Source organism: Oncorhynchus clarkii, chromosome 6 (genome assembly GCF_045791955.1).
Source record: "Oncorhynchus clarkii lewisi isolate Uvic-CL-2024 chromosome 6, UVic_Ocla_1.0, whole genome shotgun sequence".
NCBI lineage: Eukaryota > Metazoa > Chordata > Actinopteri > Salmoniformes > Salmonidae > Oncorhynchus > Oncorhynchus clarkii.
The window spans coordinates 61,320,439-61,344,602 of record NC_092152.1 but is presented as its reverse complement, the minus strand read 5'-3'; the positions used below and the strand labels follow the sequence as shown (position 1 = coordinate 61,344,602).

Sequence of the window (24,164 nt, the reverse complement as noted above, 5' to 3'; positions counted from 1 at the left end):
CAGGAGCATGCACATACACACTAATCCAATGGGGCAATCTTCTGCTTCTCAGCAGGCAATCCCAGGGTTTGATTTGAGAACATGCTATTACTTGATCATCACACGTTAACTCACGGCGCTTACATGTAGCCATGGAGAGGGTCAGCATGATGAGAGGTTTAGGAGGGAGAAATGCTGGACACACATACATACAGTACATATAAACATGAAAATTCCAACTTCGGTACATGTATTCATTCCACTGAATACTACATGGAAGCAGATTCCATCAGATTGGATGATGTCATTGGGAGAAGCTTGAATATACTAACAAATTATTTTTGATGCTGTATTTTTACCCAAAATAATCTTCGATCTTAGTGCACAGTTGAGGCAGGGAAGGCTCTCTAACATAGAAAGCACCTAGAATACAAAAAGGAAATGAAACCAACTGACTGTCAAACTATCATTTCATAGTTTCCAAAGTACCAAATGTGTCACATGAGTGAACATCGCCCTCTACCCCACACACCCGTTACTCTCACATCCACTCTGCTGTCCACCATCTGTGTGCTGGTTTCACTGACAGACAGATGGACGGCACATCTGTGTGCTCACATCCCCTCTCACTTCTGTCCCAGCTACACCACACTGTGTGCTCTGCGGGTCAGAGGGGTCCCAGCTGTACCCTCACTGTCGTTTCAGAGAGGAACCCCTGTTACTGATTTTACCTCACCCGGCACATGCGCGCGCACACACACACACACACACATACACACACGCCACTGGGACAACAGAGCAGAGAGGCCAGGGCAGGGAGGCACTTGGCATTTGGACTGACTGAACCACAGTGAGTGAAGACAGGGGGTGAACAACCCCCCCTAAGGCCAGTGTCATTGAGGGGCAGAGCTATCCATAGGGTGCAGAGTTGGGGGTAGGGCTGGCTGGGTGGAGGGAAGGAGAGGTGGAGTGAAGGGTGTAGGGAGGAAGTGTTAGGAACAGGAGGAGCCCTGTCTGTGTCCGGAGGGAAAGGGAAAACAGCGCTGCCCGGCCTGGCCCGGCCACAGACACAGCTGGTTCCTGCCAGAGGAAGCCCCAACGGAGGCCGAGGCCTGGTGTCTACCGCTATCACAACCCAGCAGCACTGTTTACCTTCCCCTGGGGAACCACCCCTTTCACACGGTGGGGACAGGACTCACACACAGACATATACACACACCGTGTTACATATACACACACCGTGTCGCGGCTCACACGGGTGCCACTGCTCTGCTTTCCCTGTGTGGACTAGAGGAGGGGTCAGGCCAGTGCACTGCCCCACAGCCGGAACAACGAGGAAACGAGGAGCCACGAGACTAGCTGACCTCCCCCTGCCACTCACACACACACACACACTGTTACCTCACACACTCCTGTTGAGGGAGTCGGAGAAAGAGAAGGAGAGAGACTACTGGGTGGAGAGAAAGAGCATCGGACACAGATAATTACACAAGTCTGATGGCGCCGCGATCCATCTGAAGTGACGTGTCGTGGACGGGACAAAAGTATGAAGTAAAGGAAGAGTCATTTGAAGACTGTGTTAGCTGCATAAAGTTAAAAGGAAGTTCAGTTTTTTTTTCTCTGTCTGGCAGCCATGTGATCTGGCTGTGCTGGGCTCATGTTCTAATCATAAAAGCCAGAGGACTCACTCTGTGATCTCCCCAGGCCTGGATGAGTCAGTCAGTCAGTCAGTGGTCAGTCAGTCAGTCAGTCAGTCAGTCGGTCAGTACCCTGAGCACACAGGAGAAAGGACATCAACCCTCCGGTCTACACACTGACCACAGAGAGAAAGAAAGATAGACCTATCAACTTGTGTGGTTTAGTGTGTCCCCTGACCAGTCAAGAGTTCTAAAACACACAGAGGACAGGACAACGTTGTGGATTACTGCTCGGGGGGGGGGTGCAGAGCATGGCTGCCGAGGTCCACCTGGAACGGCAGAGGAGGTCTGCCGCTCCTCCCAGGGTTCCCACGGTGATGCTGACCAGTCACAGGGGGACGCTGTGCAGACGGAACCCTCACAGGCTGGAATCTGGCAACCCCAACCTGGCAACCAGGAGCCACCGCACAGCCAACCAAGGTAGGTGGTGATCCTTTTCTGTGTTATGAGAAGTACTACAGGCTGTGCCTCTGTTGGCAGCTCGCTACAGTGACGAGTGATTGTGGAGAAACTCCTGCTGTCATTTCTCCTCATTACGTTGGAGTGATTGATGTGTAATCAGATTGTGTTGAGTTAGCACCACATGCTCCAGACAAGACATGGAAATTAGCTTCCTACTGTAGCTCCTGTAACTATGGTGAAACGCTTTACCAACTGTCACTTGATTTTCAAGGTCAAAGCAGACTCCAACTTGTTTTCATTACTGAAAGCATAGTTTGCTGTCAAAACCCTACACTGTAAAGACATTAGAATTCCGGTCCAAGTGGACTGGGAGGGAAAGGGGTTCAGGCTGGTGAGGACCTGAGGATGGGGACTTCCCTCTGGGCTTCCCCTGGCAGCTGGAGGGGCACACTTCCCTTTATTGTGTTTCTGAGGGGCTAGGGGGAGGGTGGAAGGTGGAGGGTTGGAGATGCTGAGTGAGCCTCATTCATTGTCAAGCCCAGGTCAGGACCCCGAGAGACACTTACTGACCCCATCAGGGCTGTTAGTTAGGTTAGTGGGGTCCCCTCCCCTCACTTCCCCATCCCTCTCCTCTCTGCTAGCTTCTAGCCGTCAGACCAGCACACTCAACTAGCATCACTGGCTAAAGGAGAAATATGGTGTAACACAAAGGAAATGGGAGAGTCCTTGTAATCTTCATCTCATACTTTCTTCCTTTCTCAAATCCACTCTTTCAACACTGAGAGGAGAGGATCGCTTGACTGTTTTCAAGCACACGCTGTCAACAATGTAAATGAAAATCTGGTAATTGATTAAAGTAGTGTAAAAACTGGAGTAGTGCCTTTAGGTAAAAACTTCACAAATCAGTGAGGCCAGTAGCAGAGGAATGCATTAAAAGCATCAGACATTAAAGCTGTACTTTATAGACTCTAAATATTTAAAAGGGGTGCCGTCTTAGAGGAGGACTAATACCCAACATAGTGAATTACCTGCGGCAGCTCCCATTTCTTGGCAGTAATGAGCTTTGTGAACATTTCAGTGATAAGCACTCTATAATTAGGCTTAGTCATAAGCATCCCCTGTAATTCTCTGATAAAAACCCAGCAGAACTGAGGTAAACGCTGGCCCCATCCATCAGGCTTGCCTCATGTTCCAGGGAGGAACCCATGTCCCTATAAACAACACTCTTTGTCTGATCAGGTAGTTTACCTGTTTGGGGGGGGGGGGGGGTACCGTTCAGGCGTCATAATGGTAATGGTCTTGTGATATTTTCTATGTGTGTGTGTCTGTGTGTGTGTGAGGCGTTATGAGACACGGCGCAGGCTTCCTGTGGGGGAGCAGATGTCGCAGGGCTCAGGCACAGCTGCGGCGGATGATAACCGCAGTGGCAGGGATATGTCGGCACGCTGGCTCCTCTCCCTGTGTCTTATCACCGCGCATACAGCACACAGCACACAGCACACCACAATGAGGAACTGCCACCCGCCAAAACACCAGCACACCCTCGCAGCCGGCCCTGAGAGAGGGGAGGGCAGGGAAAGAGAGGGGGGGGAGAGAGAGAGAGAGGGAGGATGGAGGGGTAGACTGAATCTAGACAGAGACTTTGAGGGAAAAGGTGGAATGAAATCACAACAAAGCTTTGGATTATGCCTATCATAGGTTTCATGAACGCTCAGCTCTTCCTGATCCTCCATGGCTAGAGAAAGTCATACTGTATGCTTTATGTGCATGAGAGGCATTTATGTATTTACAGTGCACACGCTCCAATGGCTACTCGTGTGTTGAGGATATCTGGCTCCAAGGTTGACATATATTCTACCCTACCTCTCTGTCTCCATCAACAACCTTATCATCCTCCATTACACAAGTGGATTGTATTACATATTGGTTATCTTAATCTCTTCACATAGATGGGTATAAAACAAGGATGATGGGGGATGGGTCTGTGACGAATATCATTGTGAAAAGAGAGAAATAGAGGGAAAGAGAGAATGTGTGTGAGAGAGAGAGAGAGAGAGAGAGAGAGAGAGAGAGAGGAGGGGAGAGAAGGGGGGGTAGAGAGAGCAGTTATCCTCTCTATTTCCTCTGCACCAGCTTTGCGGTTTCTGTGAAGAGCAGATGTTCACTACTTGATACAGTGCACCATGCCCCTCTCCTTGCTATCTTCAGTCCCAGCACTACCAACTGTCTGCACACACACATTCTCCCTCTCTCTCTCTCTCTCTCTCTCTCTCTTGCATGCCAATGTGGACACAATTGCTTGCCTGAATACATGCGGATGTATTCAGGTGCAAACAGACAACACGGTAAATTGAGAACTTTCCACTGCTGCCCACTTGACTTTCTCTCCTATTCCTGCATCCTGCTCTTTAGTAAACACTTCACTTTAACGAGGTGCTATTTCCTGGTCCTTTAGCAGGGCTGGTCACCAGCCACCACTGACCTCAGGGTCTCCTCTTTTCACACACACTGAGATAAGCATAGTACAGTGTGTGTGTGTGTGTGTGTGTGTGTGTGTGTGTGTGTGTGTGTGTGTTTGTGTGTGTGGGTGTGTCCTCGGGCCCTGCTATGAATTAAACATCATATAGGAGAATTACTGTTTAAAAAGAAGAGAGCGTCATTTTGAGTTTAAATTCCCATCATGCTTCGATGGCTTGAACGGCCATTTTACTGCACGATTGCAAATAGAATGTCAGAGGGTCTATGGATGCAATTTGTAAAACCAGCATCAAACGTGTGCTTGACTAGATGGAGCAATGATCCGTTGCGCCATGCTACATTACAGCAGGGGAGCTCTCTCGTCCTGTGTTGTCTATTCTCAGGCATCATCTGATGACTCTTAAGATGACTTTAAGACGCTCACGACGCTGATGTAAAAGCCGTCGCATTCCACGGTCATACCATCTCAAAATATCAACCTTCAATGTGAACATTTGTACTGCGAAAAGCTTTCGCTGCACCTGCAATAACATCTGCTAAATATGTGCACGTGACCAATCAAATGGAATTTGATTTGACATTCCCATTGCCACACCAGTGCAATGGGTTGCATCAGAAAGTGTGCTAACAAACACACAGTATAATCCTGAGCGAGTTACGTTTTTTCATTTAGAGGGAAAGAGACTATTTTGTTTTAACCGCTTCTCCCCAAAATAATTTACTTTTACATTGCTGCCTTTAATGGCAACTCAATAGCAGCGTCCACTGAATGTGGATCCAAGCAGCAGAGCACAATGGAGCTGCGTTCCTTTCAGACGAGAGGCACAGCGGCCCTTATCTCTTTTCAACACGCCAGCCAGCCTGTGACTGGAGCGAGGGGAAAGGATTTACAATGTGTGAGTGGAGGAAATGCTCCAGTCCAGACCTCTGTGAGTTCTCTCCCTGTAGAGCCTCCGCTGTCCCGTGTGTCCCCGGTCTGTCACAGAGACCTTCATTACCATACCTACACAATGATCAGCCCCTCAATCTACCCCTGCGCATCTCAGACCAGTCCTCCACCACCATCAGATACAGGCAACGCAACGAGGTGGAGAGAACAAAAGATAGACAGGGAAGAAAGAGAGAGAGAAAGAGAGAGGAGACAAAGCCAGGTCATTTGTGTTCATTATTGCCATCAAAGGGAAGTCAGGGTCTGAAGACGAGTGTCAGGAAACGAGGGAGTTCAGTTCATTGCGAGCGATAAATATAGTTCCCACCTTGTGTTTCTGTTGTGGGGGTGAGTTATCAGACGCGCCACATGGAGGGTCATCCCATCCAACACATCACCCAACAAAAGACAAAATTAAGAAAAGAATGAGGGGCTGTCATTTGGGGAGCTGACAAGCCGTCTGCCTGTATTCCCAGAGGAGAATAGCATGCCGTCAATCATAATGCTATCAGGGTGACAGGAATCCTTTTTGGTTTCACCCCATGCCCCACAACACTGTCACTCACGGTCCCCCCTACTCACCCATCACCTCTCCAACATCCAGTATTATTTTTTCTAATTAAACAAAAAGACCTAGGTAAACATAAAGATATTCAATCTAAAACATACCTTTACGTTCAGTTGTACACACGCACGCACGCGCACGCGCACACACACGCGCACACACACACACACACACACACACACACACACACACACACACACACACAGTGTGTGTGGCCCTCAGATGGACCTGCAGGGCCAGCACAGGCAAGGCTATAACTCCCCAGCAGGAGAGAGAGAGAGGGGCTATAAACACTCCATCAAGTCCTGGGGCGATCCACCATCCATCTCCTTGACAACCCAAATCCCAGGATGCCACATGGAACCCCTGATAGGACTCTGATGGGTTACTTGCATTGGGGAATGTGTGAGGGTGTGTACGCGTGTCTGGGTGTGTGTGTTTAATTCTCCCACCATTCTAAGCCCAATGCAGCAGTTATAGTGTTGGTGTCTGAATTATTAAAACAACCAAGGTAAATATTGAGAAATTGGTTCTCTTCAGAAATGCATGGATTGGTGTATATACAACACACAACTAGCTCTCTCGCTCTTTCTCGAGAAATCCTAGCTCTTTTAGTAGAGACCTGGCCTGAATATGTTTCCAAATCTGAGTGAGGCAGACAGAGCTGTAGGATCTCGGATTCATCTTACAGTTTTTTTCGATTGCTAAACGACAGTGGACACAACTGGAGTCACATGTGCAAAACTCTAACTACAGTCTGCACAGCAGCAGTTCATGTGGACCAAACTCTAGTTTGTTTTTCATTGCTTGAACACAGTTTTCAAAACTCTACACACTTATCCCATGACTTTAACCACAACCTGCACAACACTGTGGATTTACAGCACTTTGTTCAAATGCTAACACACTGCTGTCAAAACTGTGAACCACACATTCAAAACGGAATAGATTTCAGCCTTGTGCCTTTCAAACACTGCTGATTGCAATTTCAGCTGAAAGGCTAAGCAGGTGTCTTGTTTTAGACTTGTTAGTGAACACACACACATATTACAGTATATATAGGTAGAGCTCAGAAAGACTCATTTTGGAAATGGAACAAGGAAGATGGGTTCGTGGAGGGAGAAGTGTGGCAGGGAGAGGGCGGATGCGTGGAGGAAGACAAAGAAGACAAAGAGCTGTTATTTCAGATGAAATAAGGGCTACACTTATAGACCATGTCGTGAACCATGGTCTCTCATTGAGAGAGGCAGGGTTGAGGGTGCAACCCAATCTGCAAAGATCCACAGTGGCATCTGTAATGCGAATTTTCCATCATGCAAACAGGTGAGAGTTACATCCTTACAGTAAATGAAAACATTACAGGAATCTATTTTGTATTGCAATTATAGAATATTTACACAGATATATATTACAGTAAGTTTGACTGTAAAATATATTTTTACAACAGGACCCAAAGGCTGCCTCCAACAGGGGGAAGAGGAAAAATATTTTCAGATGCGCAGGAAAATGCTATTGTTGACATGGTTGTTGTCAACAATGCAATAAAACTGCGGGAGATTCAAGATAGAGTTCTGGCTGATAATGATATATTTGAAAATGTTAATTCTGTCAGCACAACAACTATTGCTCGAGTCCTAAAGAAACACCAAGTTACAATGAAACAGTTATACACTGTACCGTTCGAGAGAAACAGTGAACGGGTAAAAGAGCAAAGATACCAATACGTCCAGGTAAGACGTCTGAGGTTACGTACACAGCTATACAAAATATTTACAGTAAAAAAAAACACTAGCATTTCTACAGTAAAACTGTGCACTTACTGTTTTTCAGAGAGTAATGGAGGTGGAAACACTGGAAAGACCAAATTCATTTGTATTTATCGATGAAGCTGGATTTAACCTTGCCAAAACACGGCGCAGAGGAAGGAATGTTATAGGTCAAAGGGCCACTGTGGAGGTTCCAGGCCAAAGGGGGGGAAATATCACCATGTGTGCTGCAATGGCCAATGATGGTTTGCTTCTCAACACACCACTCATTGGCCCATACAACACAGAAAGGCTTATAGCTTTCCTATAACAGCTCTATGCTCAGCTAGTGTCAGCAGAACAGGGGGAGCCAGTAAGAGACCCCCAAGTTTTTGTCATAGTTTGCGATAACGTTGTTTTTCACCACTCTGCAGCTGTCACAGATTGGTTTGCAGCACATCACAGATGTATGGTTTTGTACCTGCCTGCATATACAGCCTTCCTCAACCCAATAGAGGAGTTTTTCTCTGCCTGGAGGTAGGAAAGTGTTTGGTCACCACCCACATGACCAAATGTCTCTTTTGGAAGCCATGCGTGCCGGATGTGAGGACACGAGTCCAGAGGACTGCCAGGGATGGATAAGGCACTCCAGAAGGTTCTTCCCCAGGTGCATGGCAAGAGAAAACATTAGATGTGATGTTGAAGAAAACCTGTGGCTTGATGCTAGAGAGAGTCAGGATTAGCCCCTCAATTATTTGTTCGAATTACAGTATTTACTTTTAGTTTCTACCTCTCATTACTGTAATTCCGTAAATTACTACAGACTATTGAAGCAAACTGCTAATTTTCATTTACCTTAAAGAATTGTCACTCTTTTCTTTGAAGAAAATATTACTTTGTATGAAGTCACTGAAATTGTTCAAACTGTAAAGATGAAAAGTTTGTATTTTCTGTATTGGTGTTTGATGCTAGTGTTTTTACTCTCAGTGTGTTCTGAGTGACAGTGTGTGTTATCTCAGTGAGGGTTGTGCATAGTGTTTGGCTGCACTGAGCGTGTTTTGAGCCATGTGTTAAGAGTTGTGTTGCTTGGAATGAGTTTTGCAGGTGATGTGAACTGTTTAGCTCAGGTGACTGTTGGTAGTGCAGACTGTAGTTAGAGTTTTGCACATGTGACTCCAGTTGTGCCCACTGTCGTTTAGCAATCGAAAAAAACTGTAAGGCTGCTCACTGGATGGATCAGACTTTGATATGGTAGATAGAGAATCATAGCAGCTGTCATATAGAGAAGAAAAAATGGATGGAAAGTACTGTACAATATACCTTATCAGTTCTCCCCCCAACTGAGAGCAATCATTTTAGGCCACAACACACTCACTCACTCCAGTCCCTTATGCTTGGTTATGATGGCGGATAGAGATCCCTGTTCCTACTGGTTTGCTTATGGGTCTGTGGCCATTCACTAATCATATCAATTATCATAAAGATTATCATTGTGATGGATTACCTCCAACTGTATAACCTGTTTGACATCTGAAATGGTCAGTAATACACAGGAACAACTCATCCCCTTTAGGCAGTTCCCCTTACCTGTATCTGAGAGGACACCTCACACTCCGGACACCTGACAGGCTGGTGAGACAGGACACACTGGATAGCAGCTGTCTCTGTGTACTCTTGACTGACTTTGTTAGTTCTGTAGACATAGTAGAGGTGAGGAGGAGAGTGTTTGTTTTGTCTTCAGTAGGCTACCCCTCTTCCTCCATGTCTGCAACAAAGCGTAAAGGGCACACAGGTGTAGAATTCTCAGCTAGTGAAACCAGATGATCCTGGCAGATATGACGTCATCGTTTTAGCACAAAGTTGTTCAACTATGGCGCGCGGGGGTTCAACGCATCAATAAATGAGCAACATTTACTTTGAGAATTTTTCCCATTTCCGGCGTCTGGGAGCTACAATTGGGATAGGCCACTGTGCTAATGCAAATAGGCCCACACGATAGGTAAACGCAAAGCCATCATATGTATGCAGATAGGCCTACCGCCTATGCCGTTACAAAAAATACAGCATGAACTCAAATACACACACACTATGAGGATGTCGGATGGAATGACCGTTTGCCTGCAGATCCAACCTCTGACTATATTATTTTTACAGACACCTTTCAGCCAAAAGCACCTTTTGTGATAGCTACTGCACACTGTTATTTACATTTTTTTTAAAAATCTATTTAGTTGTCTATCACTTGCATTCTTTGGTGAAAATGAATAAATGCTGCCTTGACCATGGGCGAAAGTGTCGGGGGAACAAGATCAGGCCTCCCTAGGCTAAAGCAGAAATCTTGTATTTATTTTTCTACCATTGTCTATTGAGAAGTTAGAGGAAAATGTCCACTGATTGTCAAGCGTCTGAACGAGCAGTTAATTGTGAGGCCATTGGTAGAAATTATGAGATGATGTTGATGGCATTGCATGGGGAGATTGCCTAGGCGACGAGTGAGGTGGTTTTGGAGCTGGCGTGTGATGATGTGAGGAAACAGCGGCCCCCTTGGGTAGACATGGGGTAAATGATTCTCTATGGGGAAAATGTCAAGACAATATAGAATGCATACCTGGTATTATCGCCTACTGTAGGCGCCCGTATTTACACTTTATCAAACCCCTCTGACCATTTGATATCGGCTATATCTCCTAAACTAAAGTATGGAATTAGGCTAACTTAACACTAGGCTACAAATATTCGTTGTTTCTTTGCACATAAAATAGGCCTATGACAGTGAAGAGAGTTAATAAATAAAATCGGGCTGAAGTAAAAACCTCACGTGGGGAATACATTGTATTTCTATAATTTACAAAAGAACATGATGTAAACTTCTGCACTTGTTTCGCGTATAAATCAACAGCCTATATGTGTATCTGTGTGTGCATGAGGTTCCATGAGTTTCAACATGCGGGGGGAAAAAATGACAATATGGAGATAAGACGCGTGCTGTCAATTGTCAATGCTATTGCAGAAACGAGCAAAAAGGTGGCTGTCAACTCGTAGGTCTGAAGAGAGAGAAAGAGAGGGAGAGAGAGAGCGAGAGAGAGAGGTTAGGAGCTCCGTACGCATCCTGCTCCAGATGGTGATTTAAACGCAGACAGAAGGCTACAGAGGGATAGAGAGAATCACAAGACTGCACACTAGACCCGCGAGCTCAAAATAATCGAAAACTACCAAATGAACCAAAACACGAAATGAGCGACAACAAAGACAACCATTTAGGCGCTCGAAATATGATGAAAGATTTTTACTGACTGGAGTTGACAACAGCATCTCAAGCCATTTGTTTCAGTGGAATGAGCGGTCCTCGATGCCTGAACAGTTGGATCGGTTGGCAATGACGGTCTGAGAAGCGTGGTGTCTGCTGAGCAAAATCGAGTGATTCTTTCGGCTTTGACATGATCAAACAACGGGAGACTCATTTTACGGATATATAAAGACTTGATATTGTAAAGTCATTTGGACGACTGTGTGCCAAACAACGGTTTCAAAGTCGTCTACCGAGGAGTAGCATTTGGAACAAGAGGATCCATGCCCAAATGAATTTCATATTTTTTACATTGGATGTAGCCTACGGCGCGCATCGGACAAGGATTTGTGAAGTAGTCTATTTTCTCTGACAATTTTAAGATTACACAAAATATTTATATTTTGTATCAGTTTGCCGACGGTGAGCACAAATGTTAATACATAGCTGAATCAACTATCACTGTGGTTTCTTTACTGTATTAGCCTATTCTTGCTAACAGAAAATGAGATCTGAAGCAGCTTACATTTAGATAACGAAGAGAAGTTGTGATTTCCCCCCCCTCAAAATCCAGATAAACTGTTGGTTTTTACCATCGAAAACGGACAGTAAACCAAAGACTTCTATGTAACTAAAGGATCGCAAAGCTCTGTCTAGCTTTGCGATATAGTTTTCAATTTATATCTAAGAAGTGAATTACCTCATAATTTATAGAACCGAAAAGTCAACAACACCGCTTTGAATCCAAAGGAAACAATTTTTTTTTTTTTTTGACTGTAAAAGTGTCGAATTGGTCATTTTTTTTTTCTCTCTCTCAATATCTTTCATTATCAAAGAGAAGGAATAACACCTTTATGAATTGTGTTCAATATCTCCGAAGGCTTTATCCTTTCTTCCAAATAATGAGGATCGGGGCGTTATAATCGTCATTATTTGGTCTGGATTATCTTCGCTGCAATTACCTCAGCCTGAACCCGACCTTCACAAAGTAAGTCACACTATTAGGCTTCATGTTTGTTGCAAATTATACATTCTAATTGTGTGCTTGTTTGATGCGAGAGATACGTTTGGACACGGTTGCTTCTGGCATGAAGCACGAAGCACATATTGCATATTATTTTGCAGCCTATTTTGTACTCTTTGATTTTTACACTTATTTTCTGAACTATAGCCTCGGCTAGATGGTGAGGTTGGGTGAAAATCACTATTTAGCTAGGTAGCATAGCATAGTAAAGACGTGATTTTACATGTCCCTGATGTTAACATAGCTGCAGATCTTTAATTATAACCAATACTATTCCTATATTATGTTAAATAACATGTAAAAAAGTTCGATTTTCAAGGGCAATAATGCAATTCCCTTATCGATTAGAAATAATGTGTTATTATACCGTTTTTCTTTACTTTTTTTAAAATAAAGCTTTTGACTCCTACTTTCGTTGTTCAGGTTTTCCGCATTGTCAGCTATTTTTATAGGAACTTTCATTCATGTTATTAAACTGTAAACATTAGTGTTCAGTATAGTTTCAGTGCTTTCCCATTGATGGCGTTGAATCCAAATGTTTCCATTTGAATGGTTTTATTTTGACACAGACACTGCAGTCGATGTGGCCTGTTGGATGATGGTTCTCTTATTTGGAAAAACATTTAAAAAAAATTATAGGCTAAAACAATTGTGCTGAAGTAGAATTTGTGATGAAGAGGCAACAACGTATCAGCCAACTGGAACGCATTGTAGCTTCAATAAGCCATATCAGACACTTGATAAGACAACTTTTCATATATCTATAATATTAGTGGTAGACTAGTATCAATAACTAGTAGGCATATTTCATCGCAAACAACAGAGAAGTTAAAACGTGTATATGTCGATATAAATACAGGCTATGTATTTTAGCACATTTCCTAGCAATGTTTGTTTATAGCAAATGTTGGGCCATAAGGCGTCTGCCTTTCTCTGGATACAGATGGTCTGTAGATAAATTCGTTCTCCCAGATATAGTAGGCCTACATTAATTAAACTAACGGCACACGATGTGGTGTTTCTGCTGGTGCATAAGAGAGCGCGCGAAGCTCCTTGTGTGATGGAACACGGAGGCGTAAATATACAGTTGTTGGGTCGGGTTGTGGTTTTTAGGGCTTTGTACTCTAGCATCTCTTGTGTCTTCTTCCTGTGGTGGTGGTACCTGTACCTCACCACAACTCCCACACCAAAGTACCGACTGAAAGTAGTAATGCGTTTGGATCGTAGGCGTCAGCCTTGGTTTTCTTTTGATATCTTGTGGGCGCCTTCCTTGAGTGATACGTGATTGAAGGAAGGAACGATGCATGTTCAAAGTATTCGGACCAGGCCCTGCCCTGTTGTCATAAATCAGTGGAAGGGGCAGTAAATAACCTAAATCTCATGGTCTGTGATATATTATTTTATTTTATATATTTATACTATATTATCATGTGTTACAGAGGCATGTTGGATTATGTATTGCACACAAACTGAATGGGCCAAACCGTTTCTAGAAGCCTAGGCTAACATGTGAACATAACCTGGAATAACCTGATCATATCCCATGGTGTGAAATTCTGGAATAGGTGGCCTAGAATTGAAAGGCCTCTCTCACCTCTCTTTTCCCCTTCAGCCGCACGTGAACCCCCCTTATGCACATGCACTTACGCCGATCTCCTGGGTGTGATGATCAGACTCCACAGTGGGTCAATTTCCAGATATTCAATTCACAAAAACGCCGCCTCTCAGTTTTAAGGCCAGAAAATGCAATATGGAGCTGGTGTCTGTGCCAGCCAGGATAATGAGTGAGCAGAACTGTATTGGGCATCAGAGAGTAGAAGAAGAGCACATCGATGAGACTGCCTATTGGTATTGCTGCCAGACAGACAAAGTAACAACATTTCTCTAGCCTAGTGAAAGAGAAAATTAATTGGGTTGGAAACAATATTATTTAATGAAACATCTCAAACTAAATACAATTAGAATACATTCTAAACTAGATATACACTGAGTATACCAAACATTAGGAACACCTTCCTAATATTCCAGTTGCACCCAACCCCATTTTGCCTCAGAACAGCCTCAATTTGTCAACACATGGACTCTACAGGGTGTCGAAAGCGTTCCACAGGGATGCTGGCCTATGTTGACTGCAATGCTTCCCACGGTTGTGTCAAGTTGGCTGGATGTCCTTTGGGTGGTGGACCATTCTTGATACACACAGGAAACTGTTGGGGGTGAAAAACCCAGCAGCGTTGCAGTTCTTGACACAAGCGTTGCGGCTGGCACCTACTCACATACCCCGTCCAAAGGCTCTTAAATCCTTTGCCTATTCGCCGATTCAATTGAGACATACACAATCCACGTCTCAATTGTCTCCTCCCGTTCATCTACACTGATTGAAGTGGATCGAACAGATTACATCAATAAGGGATCCTAGCTTTCACCTGGATTCACCTGGTCAGTCTATGCCATGGAAAGAGCAGGTGTTCTTAATGTTTTGTATACTCAGTGTATAAAAGATGAATACATATAACTTAAAGAAAGATTACTCTGTGTAGATGACTCATCTTGGCCAAAAAGTCACTCACTTGAGCCTGCACGAACTCTGATATCCATCAGTGGATTCTTCTTTGTAAAAACAGTGGACATTTTCTCTGACATCATATGAATTGACTATTTAATTGGCCCTGGCGGTAAAGATCAGCTGAATAATTGAACAGCTGATAATAGACAGACAATAGATGGAGAGATCCAAAGGTGAAACCACACTACAGCCGTTCAGCATTACCGCACATTACCACCAAACATCCCCACCGCCCGCCACTCTTCTCCAAAGGCAGATGTCCCCACTTCATCATTAAGTGCCTCTCTTAAAGAAAACCATTAATTACCCCACTGGAGTTTATTCCGTCTCTGCTACTATCACACTCATATGGATGTCTCCCTCCCGTTTAATGGGCAGACGGAAAAATACCACAGGAGAAAAAAAAAAGTTTTTTTAAAAGAGATACGTGCTCTTGTGCCAAAGCCACATGCCAATAGAGAGATGTTGTAGTGCAGTGATGGAGTCTCACCAGCCTCCCCTGGACAGAAGCAGAGAGGCAGACCATGCAGTGATGGAGTCTCACCGGCCTCCTCTGAACAGAAACAGAGAGGCAGACCATGCAGTGATGGAGTCTCACCAGCCTCCCCTGGACAGAAGCAGAGAGGCAGACCATGCAGTGATGGAGTCTCACCGGCCTCCTCTGGACAGAAGCAGAGAGGCAGACCATGCAGTGATGGAGTCTCACCGGCCTCCTCTGGACAGAAACAGAGAGGCAGACCATGCAGTGATGGAGTTTTACCAGCCTCCTCTGGACAGAAGCAAAGAGGCAGACCATGCAGTGATGGAGTCTCACCGGCCTCCTCTGGACAGAAGCAGAGAGGCAGACCATGCAGTGATGGAGTTTTACCAGCCTCCTCTGGACAGAAGCAAAGAGGCAGACCATGCAGTGATGGAGTCTCACCGGCCTCCTCTGGACAGAAGCAAAGAGGCAGACCATGCAGTGATGGAGTCTCACCGGCCTCCTCTGGACAGAAGCAAAGAGGCAGACCATGCAGTGCGTAGCTCGCAGGCTGCTGCCTGACAAACACCAGTCCTCATAGACCCTAAGAGCCCCACTTTGAGGCATCATAACTCTCCCCACAGTGGTAACAGAAACATACTGAAGCTATGACCAGGGGGTTATATAATATTATAAACCGGGTGGTTCAAGCCCTGAATGCTGATTGGCTGAAAGCTGTGGTATATCAGACCGTATACCACAGGTATGACAAAACATTTACTTTTACTGTTCTAATTATGCTGGTAACCAGTTTATAATAGCAATAAGGCACCTCAGGGGTTTGTGGTATATGGCCAATATACCACTGCTAAGGGCTGTATCCATAAGAACAGTGGTATATTGGCCATATACCACACCCCCTCGTGCATTGCTTAACTCTAGGATCGTAGTCAAGCATGTGAACTGGAATAAAATGTAAGTTGCATACTGTATTTTAAAAAAAATACAGATTATTTGTGACATTCACTTAGTTACACAGGAGAGCGTCCTTATTGGTCACTCATGGCAGGGTAGGCCATGTTGTTTGTTGAAGGTGATAGTGTCTGTTGCCTGGTCCCCATGCCGGCTGGTTTGCCAGGTGACAATATCACAGCACAGTGACCTGCAGCTGGAGTGTGTTGGGGAGCGTGGTGGGGAGCGTGGTGGGGAGCGGGGTGGGGAGTATGGTGGGGAGCATGGTGGGGAGCGGGGTGGGGAGCGGGGTGGGGAGCGTGGTGGGGAGCGGGGTGGGGAGTGTGGTGGGGAGCGTGGTGGGGAGCGGGGTGGGGAGCGGGGTGGGGTGTGTGGTGGGGAGTGTGGTGGGGAGTGTGGTGGGGAGCGGGGTGGGGAGTGTGGTGGGGAGCGGGGTGGGGAGTATGGTGGGGAGCGTGGTGGGGAGCGTGGTGGGGAGCGTGGTGGGGAGCGGGGTGGGGAGCGTGGTGGGGAGCGTGGTGGGGAGCGGGGTGGGGAGCGTGGTGGGGAGCGGGGTGGGGAGCGTGGTGGGGAGCGGGTGGGGAGCGTGGTGGGGAGCGGGGTGGGGAGCGGGGAGCGGGGCGTGGTGGGGGGCGGGGTGGGGAGCGGGGTGGGGAGCGTGGTGGGGAGCGGGTGGGGAGCGTGGTGGGGAGCGGGGTGGGGAGCGGGTTGGGGAGCGGGTGGGGAGCGGGGTGAGAAGTGTGGTGGGTAGTTGGGCGGCGGGCTTGTGCATGTGACAGGTAATTATTGTAATTTGAGTGCGGGCGGTGCAGGTGAAGTTGGCCGTCTTCTAATTAATGAGAGGAGCAGATGGCAGTGGGCGGGAGCACGCAGCCGGCCGGCAGAGTATGTGTGTGTGTGTTTGTGGAGGGGAGAGGAGAGGAGTGGAGTGAGAGGGGGTCAGCTGGTCAGCAGAACACACAGACACCTGGACACACAGGCCAAACGACAATTGCCAGAGCAATCATCCCTGAATACGGCATATACTGTACTGTGCACAAACGCACCATAGCAACACTCACTACCATGACAACAGGATGACTAGATTCTCATCTGTGTAAAAATAATGCATTTCATAGAGACAATAGTGTATACTAAATCTAAGTAGGAGATTGGTCACCATAAGTATATGGGAGGCATTGAGTATAACAGTGAATTAAGAACACAGCAACTCTGCGTGGGGTGATTTGCTCCGTGTGCGGAGGCTGCGGTTTGTAAACCACCTGTGTGTTGTGTGCAACAGTGGATTTACCGGGAATGTTCCACCGTCCTGGAATCCCAACCTGTAAGCAGCCGGCAGATTATCCTGTGAACCTAATTCCTATAATGCATTAATACTATTGTGCAATTACATGACCAGGGTACCACCCGGAGAGGCTACGCACCAAGAGACCTGCACACAGGTCAGAGCTGTCAGGGTGTGAGCATCCAACTGTTTCCATGTATCTGTCCGGTATCTCAGGTATCTCACACACAGCTCTGTCCTCTCCCATGATTTAAACATTAGCGGCCAAAGAGCGCGTTCAAGTGTCAGTTAGGTTCCCAGGGAGACGAAATTCATCTCAAACAGAGAAAGGCTTTCTTTGGACGAGCTAAATAAGAAGTAAAGGCCTTTTTTCCCTCTTTTGTTTATCTGGCAGCGTCTGGCCATGATGAAAAGTGCAGCAGCTGAGAAATCCATAATCTTAGGTAACGTGTGTGTGTGTGTGTGCGCGCGCGCGTGTGTGCTCGTCAGTGTGTGTGTGTGCATGTGTGGGTGAAGAGAGGTGCAGACCGAGACATAGACACTGAGAGTGTTTTGGACAGGATTGTGTCTCAAATCACTGGGTTCCGAGATCGACAGTGAAGTCTTGTTCTCTGGTAAGAGTGATAAGGGAGAAGGCCATTGTTCACGTGTATTATATATCTGTACATATAGCTCTGCAAAGTGGATGGAATATATTTTTAAACCCCATGGAGGCATGCTGGGGCATGTTTGCGGGCTTCTGTGGGTATCACTTATTGCCCATTGAAGGGGGCAGGCTCCAGCCTTGGGGACCCAAGCTGCCTGTTGGGGTGCCCGTGAGCCCAAAGAGATGGGTTCAGGCGCAGGCAGACCAGCGGTCGATCGCTATGGTTCCCTCCCTGTTGATCCGTCCAAACAGTGGGAAAGACTTTGGCGTTGGGAGCCCCAGTGTGCTCCACATGTGTTTTACATTACTGTGACATGGCCGCCTCTCAGGGGAGAATGAGAATGTCAGAGAGCAGAGGAGCCGCCCAGCTCCCAAACATCTGGAGTAATGAGGAACACATTGGCACCGCAGTGTGGGAGCGGAGAGTTACGTCTAAACCACATGCACGCACACTATACACACACCATGGACACACACACACATATATATATATATATACACACACAGACACAGACACACAGCGCCCACACGGATACACACTCTCACTTGTTACAGAACAAACATATACTGTACTGTACTTTCACTCAAAACAAGATATTCTGTGCATACATTTCCTTTGCGTTATTATTACACAGAAAAGTGGCCTCTCTTATTTCCCAGGGTACGGAGTGTAGAGTTACAAGACCCATATCATATTTGCTAAGAATTGTTTTACTTTGAGAGAAGATATAAATCTCATCTTAAACGTATTATTTTAACCTTGTCATGTCTCTGCAGGATAAACGCTTACAGTAAATTGCCCTCTGATTGTCTTGCTGATCTCAGGTGTCAGAGCTGAGGCTTCCTGTTTTAAGAGGAATCAGTCAAAATGATTATTGTTGTGTTTTCGATGGAATTAGCGCTCCACAGCCTTAGTCAAATAGAGCGCACATTAACAACCCACTGATTTAAACCTTGCACCTCAGACCCAGTATTCTCTTTTGTGACATTGAATAACCAAGGGGTGCAGTCTGTGAACGCAGATGGATTGTGTCACTGACACTGACTTCATTATGAGAACTGAGCCTGTGAACTGGTGACAGCTACAGCCAAAACACTCATGACAGAGAGAGAGAGAGAGAAAGAGAGAGAGAGAGAGAGACAGAGAGAGAGAGACAGAGACAGAGAGAGAGAGAGAGAGATACTTCATGTTAACCCTCCCTCCCTCCTCCCCACTTCCCATAGGATATGCAGATTAGGGACAGACACAGGAAACACGCTGAAATAATCTGCTGTAGCACTGAGCAATTTTTAATCAAACGTACAGCGGGGAAGTTCATATCGCTGCTCCACACTCTGATATAATGAGTTCCTCCCTTTTCTCCCACCTCGCCCTCAGCCAGCCCCTTATCACAGAGAGAGAGAGAGAGAGAGAGAGAGAGAGAGAGAGAGAGAGAGAGAGAGAGAGAGAGAGAGAGAGAGAGAAACGCTGACTGGAGATAGAGTTAAAGTTATTAAGTGTTCACACACACTCCTCTCCACAATGACTTTAAAGGCGTCTGGAAGGGGGCTGTGGGCTCAGGCTGGGATTGGGGAAGGAAGGCAAGACAGACGATCATGTGGATATGGCCTCTCCACATATTTGTGGAATTAGAAAGCTGTTATCTCGTGGAAACAGAAGTTTTGCCACAGATGGTTCCGTCATTCTTCAAATGGGTTTGAGCCGAGTGCCGTTGTGTTCCCGGTTACTTATGCAGACCGTAATCTCTCGCCCAGCCTCCCTAACTCACACCCTCACATCCTCTACTTAGGATGTGAGGTACTGTATTGTTCAAAACCGCTACTTCACTGGGAGAATATTTCAGTTCCCACACAGATCAGGAATTTAATATGAAATGTGGAAAGAGGGGTGAGATTTTATTGATGTCAGAATGATGATTTTATTGATGTCAGATGTCCCTGCAGGGGGACTTTGATTTAGGGGGTGGGGGGCTAAAGTTCTCCAGCAGGCTCTGAAATATCCGAAGAGAGGACAGACAACACCGTGGTAATACCAGTGAACGAAGGAGGCAGATGGGCAGGAGGGGGGAAAGAGAGAATAACAAAGGGATAGTGGAAGTGAGGAAGACATTTATAAGTTGGAGAGAGAGCCAGAGAGACAGGGGGAGATAAACTAAGACGTATGAGGACACTTTCCCAAGAGCAGAGGGCCAGCATTCTGAAGGAGTAGAAGAGACAGTGGTGAGGGAAACCTGGACAGACGGAGTCAGGAGTTAACCCCGCAGTTGCCGTAGACTAGAAGATACACAGGCAGGAGAAGCATCTCTGTGTGGATTCTCTGTCTATGCATGACGGTCAGCTAGTGGCTAGGCCTGTATAACCACTGTGTGAATGGCAGCAGGCTACTTTAATTAGCCTATTAGCAAACACTATTACCCTGCCAATTATAGGGCCATCTATATGACTGCTCCCTCTCACTGTTTTTTGGGGGGGAAAGAAAATAGGCCCTGGTTTGAACGGTGGATTCCAGCCGTCAGTCTAGTCCCAGAGGAAACACTGGTATTTATTTCAGCAGCTTCCAGTGCGGCTTTGGGCTAAATGGAGATTTGCGGGGGAGAAGCTGTCAAACCTTCTGTTTAACTTGTCACATGACTCCCCTGATTGGAGTCCCCATGCAGACGGGTTGCTACCTATGGGGTGGCGGTGATGGAGAAAGGCAGAGACACAGATCACCCGCTATGCGCCTGCCTCCCCACTGATGTCATGAGCTATTGTGCATGTGCCTTGGGGCAAACGAAGTGGTATGAGATAGGGAGTCACAGACCGGGGGAGCCCGTACAGAGATGGAGAGGGTGTCAGTGGTGACAGACAGAACAGCCGCTTAGCGCTGAATGAAATACATGATTCCAGTTTTCAACATTGCCGATTGAGAGGAGGTGAGAACAGCAAGACTTGATGTTGTTTATTTGGTCTCTTAGGTGCCGGTGTCAATTGGCTGTTTGTGCTCGCTGCTCACAGACACAGAATGAGAGAGAGGAACGAGACAATGGGCCTTCACACGTCCACTGATTCAAACACTGTAAAAAAATATATATATATATAATACAGTGGGGCAAAAAAGTATTTAGTCAGCCACCAATTGTGCAAGTTCTCCCACTTAAAAAGATGAGAGGCCTGTAATTTTCAGCATAGGTACACTTCAACTATGACAGACAAAATGAGGGAAAAAAATCCAGAAAATCACATTGTAGGATTTTTAATGAATTTATTTGCAAATGATGGTGGAAAATAAGTATTTGGTCACCTACAAACAAGCAAGATTTCTGGCTCTCACAGACCTGTAACTTGTTCTTTAAGAGGCCCCTCTGTCCTCCACTCGTTACCTGTATTAATGGCACCTGTTTGAACTTGTTATCAGTATAAAAGACACCTGTCCACAACCTCAAACAGTCACACTCCAAACTCCACTATGGCCAAGACCAAAGAGCTGTCAAAGGACACCAGAAACAAAATTGTAGACCTGCACCAGGCTGGGAAGACTGAATCTGCAATAGGTAAGCAGCTTGGTTTGAAGAAATCAACTGTGGGAGCAATTATTAGGAAATGGAAGACATACAAGACCACTGATAATCTCCCTCGATCTGGGGCTCCACACAAGATCTCACCCCGTGGGGTCAAAATGATCACAAGAACGGTGAGCAAAAATACCAGAACCACACGGGGGGGGGGCTGACTAAATACTTTTTTTGCCCCACTGTATATATAAAAGATAACACACTCAATGTGTTAGACGGGGATGGTCAGGCCGTGTGTGGTCAGTCGGGAGGTGTGTGTGTCAGGGGGGGGGGGGTTTAGGTTTGTGTTCAGTACAGCAGCGACGAGCATCAGTAATGACGTAGGAGGCAGAGCAAACACAGCAGGTCTGGGCTGCAGCTGGCCAGAGAGAGAGAGGAGAGAGAGAAACACACAGAGAGCAGAGATGGCAGCTGTCAGACCCCCGTCCCCATTCCCATCGCACACCTGTCACACAGGAAGTCCGGGCCTGCCACCGTTTCCTGGATACGCCTCCTCAGCCAAACACACTCTCCTGCTGCCTGCTGCAGCCTCTAGAGCATCTAACACATAGAGAGAGAGAGAGAGAGAGAGAGAGAGAGAGAGAGAGAGAGAGAGAGAGAGAGAGAGAAACGCTGACTGGAGATAGAGTTAAAGTTATTAAGTGTTCACACACACTCCTCTCCACAATGACTTTAAAGGCGTCTGGACGGGGGCTGATGGGGGCTGTGATGGGGGCTCAGGCTGGGATTGGGGAAGGAAGGCAAGACAGACGATCATGGGGATATGGCCTCTCCACATAGAGAGGGGCATCTGGGAGCGGAGAGAGCGAGCATTATGAGGGCTCTGAAGGCATCATTCATAACAGCCAAACAGAGTACACAAGGCCCAGGGGAAACCAATCTATATTGGTACCTGACGCAAACGTTTCCCATGGAATCTCACTGACATCGCTCTGAGTGTGAAGGTCTGGACAGATAAGAGGATGGTGGTGCTCTATGACAGACTGAGAGCAGATCACTGGACAGTACGGACCTCTTCTTTAACTCTCCCATAGAGACAATGGCCCTCATGCCCACACTTATGTGAGGAATATTCCCACGCTCACTAACCCTTCCCCTTCCCCATGACCAATCTGAACTAACCCAGATGTACAGCTCGCAGATGGACTCACACTCTCTCTCTCTCTCTCTCTCCCTTTGCTCTCTGCTCCCAGTTTGGCTCAGTCAGAGAGGCAGGAAATGCTAGAGTCCTGTACAGGAAGTGATGTCACACAGCCTTGTGGCAGATGGTTGATGGGACGATGACGACGAGGCATCCAGGCTGTTAACAGCAGCCTGAGCGTCAATGTTGTCATTGGCAAAGTTCTTCTTTGTTTTTGTCAGGATTGTCAAGGCGGGTCCTCAGGAGAGCTCCTCGCCCTATTCCCAATCCACCCTTCATGCTGCCTGTATGCAATTAACAGAGTAATTAAAAGCCTGATGAGCTAATTGGTGTTCGTTGAAGCTGCAGGTGTTTTGATAGGGGAGCTTGTTTGTGTAAGTGCACAGTATAAACAGATTCCGATCGAGGGTAATTTTTGGCACGGTTTTCCCCCATTATTTGAATAGTATGGGTGTTTAGGGGAAAGCAAGGCCATTACCGTTACTGTTAAATAGGCCACAGTAAAGTTAGGCAACGGTAATGAAATTGTCATAAATCTTAATCATAACATAAATAAACAATTTTATTCTAAGTTGTTCTGGAAAGGTATTAAGTATCAACTTAATTTGGGGAGAAACAGAGAGTGAGAGAGAGAGTGAGACAGAGAGAGAGTGAGACAGACACAGAGCGAGAGAGAGACAGAGAGAGAGAGAGTCACAGAGAGAGAGACACAGAGAGAGAGAGACACACAGAGAGAGAGAGACACACACAGAGAGAGACACACAGAGAGAGAGAGTGAGACAGACACAGAGAGAGAGAGACAGAGAGTGAGACAGAGAGAGAGTGAGACAGACACAGAGCGAGAGAAAGACAGAGAGAGAGAGAGTCACAAAGAGAGAGACACAGAGAGAGAGAGTGAGACAGACACAGAGAGAGACAGAGAGAGAGAGAGAGAGAGACACACACAGAGAGACACACATAGAGAGAGAGACACACACACAGAGAGAGAGACACACAGAGAGACACAGAGAGAGAGAGAGAGAGACAGAGAGAGAGAGAGAGAGTGAGACAGACACAGAGAGAGAGAGAGAGAGTCACAGAGAGAGAGAGACACAGAGAGAGAGGGAGTCACAGAGAGAGACACACACAGAGAGAGACACACATAGAGAGAGAGAGAGTCACAGAGAGAGAGACACACAGAGAGACAGAGAGAGAGAGTCACAGAGAGAGAGAGACACACAGAGAGAGAGACACACAGAGAGACACAGAGAAAGAGACACACAGAGAGCGAGAGAGACACAGAGAGAGAGAGACATAGCAAGACAGTCACAGACAGAGAGAGAGAAACACAGAGAGAGAGAGACACAGACAGAGAGAGAGTCACAGACAGAGAGAGAGTCACAGACAGAGAGAGAGACACAGAGAGAGAGAGTCACAGACAGAGAGAGACAGAGAGA

The 24,164-nt window shown here is 46.4% G+C and overlaps 1 protein-coding gene across 6 annotated transcripts in view; it reads left to right on the top strand.

The window, feature by feature from the left end:
* Positions 1-1,220: 1,220 nt before the first annotated feature.
* LOC139411384 (protein CBFA2T3-like) overlaps positions 1,221-24,164 on the top strand; it is a 58,091-nt gene continuing 35,147 nt past the window's right edge. For 4 of the 6 annotated variants that reach the window (XM_071157677.1, XM_071157674.1, XM_071157676.1 and 1 more), the window contains exon 1: positions 1,694-2,100. In XM_071157677.1, coding sequence (XP_071013778.1) covers positions 1,928-2,100 — 173 coding nt within the window. In that variant the 5' untranslated portion in view covers positions 1,694-1,927. Of the gene's footprint in view, positions 2,101-11,945; positions 12,069-24,164 lie in introns of those variants that run through there. The other 2 variants (XM_071157675.1, XM_071157678.1) reach the window with 2 other exon arrangements.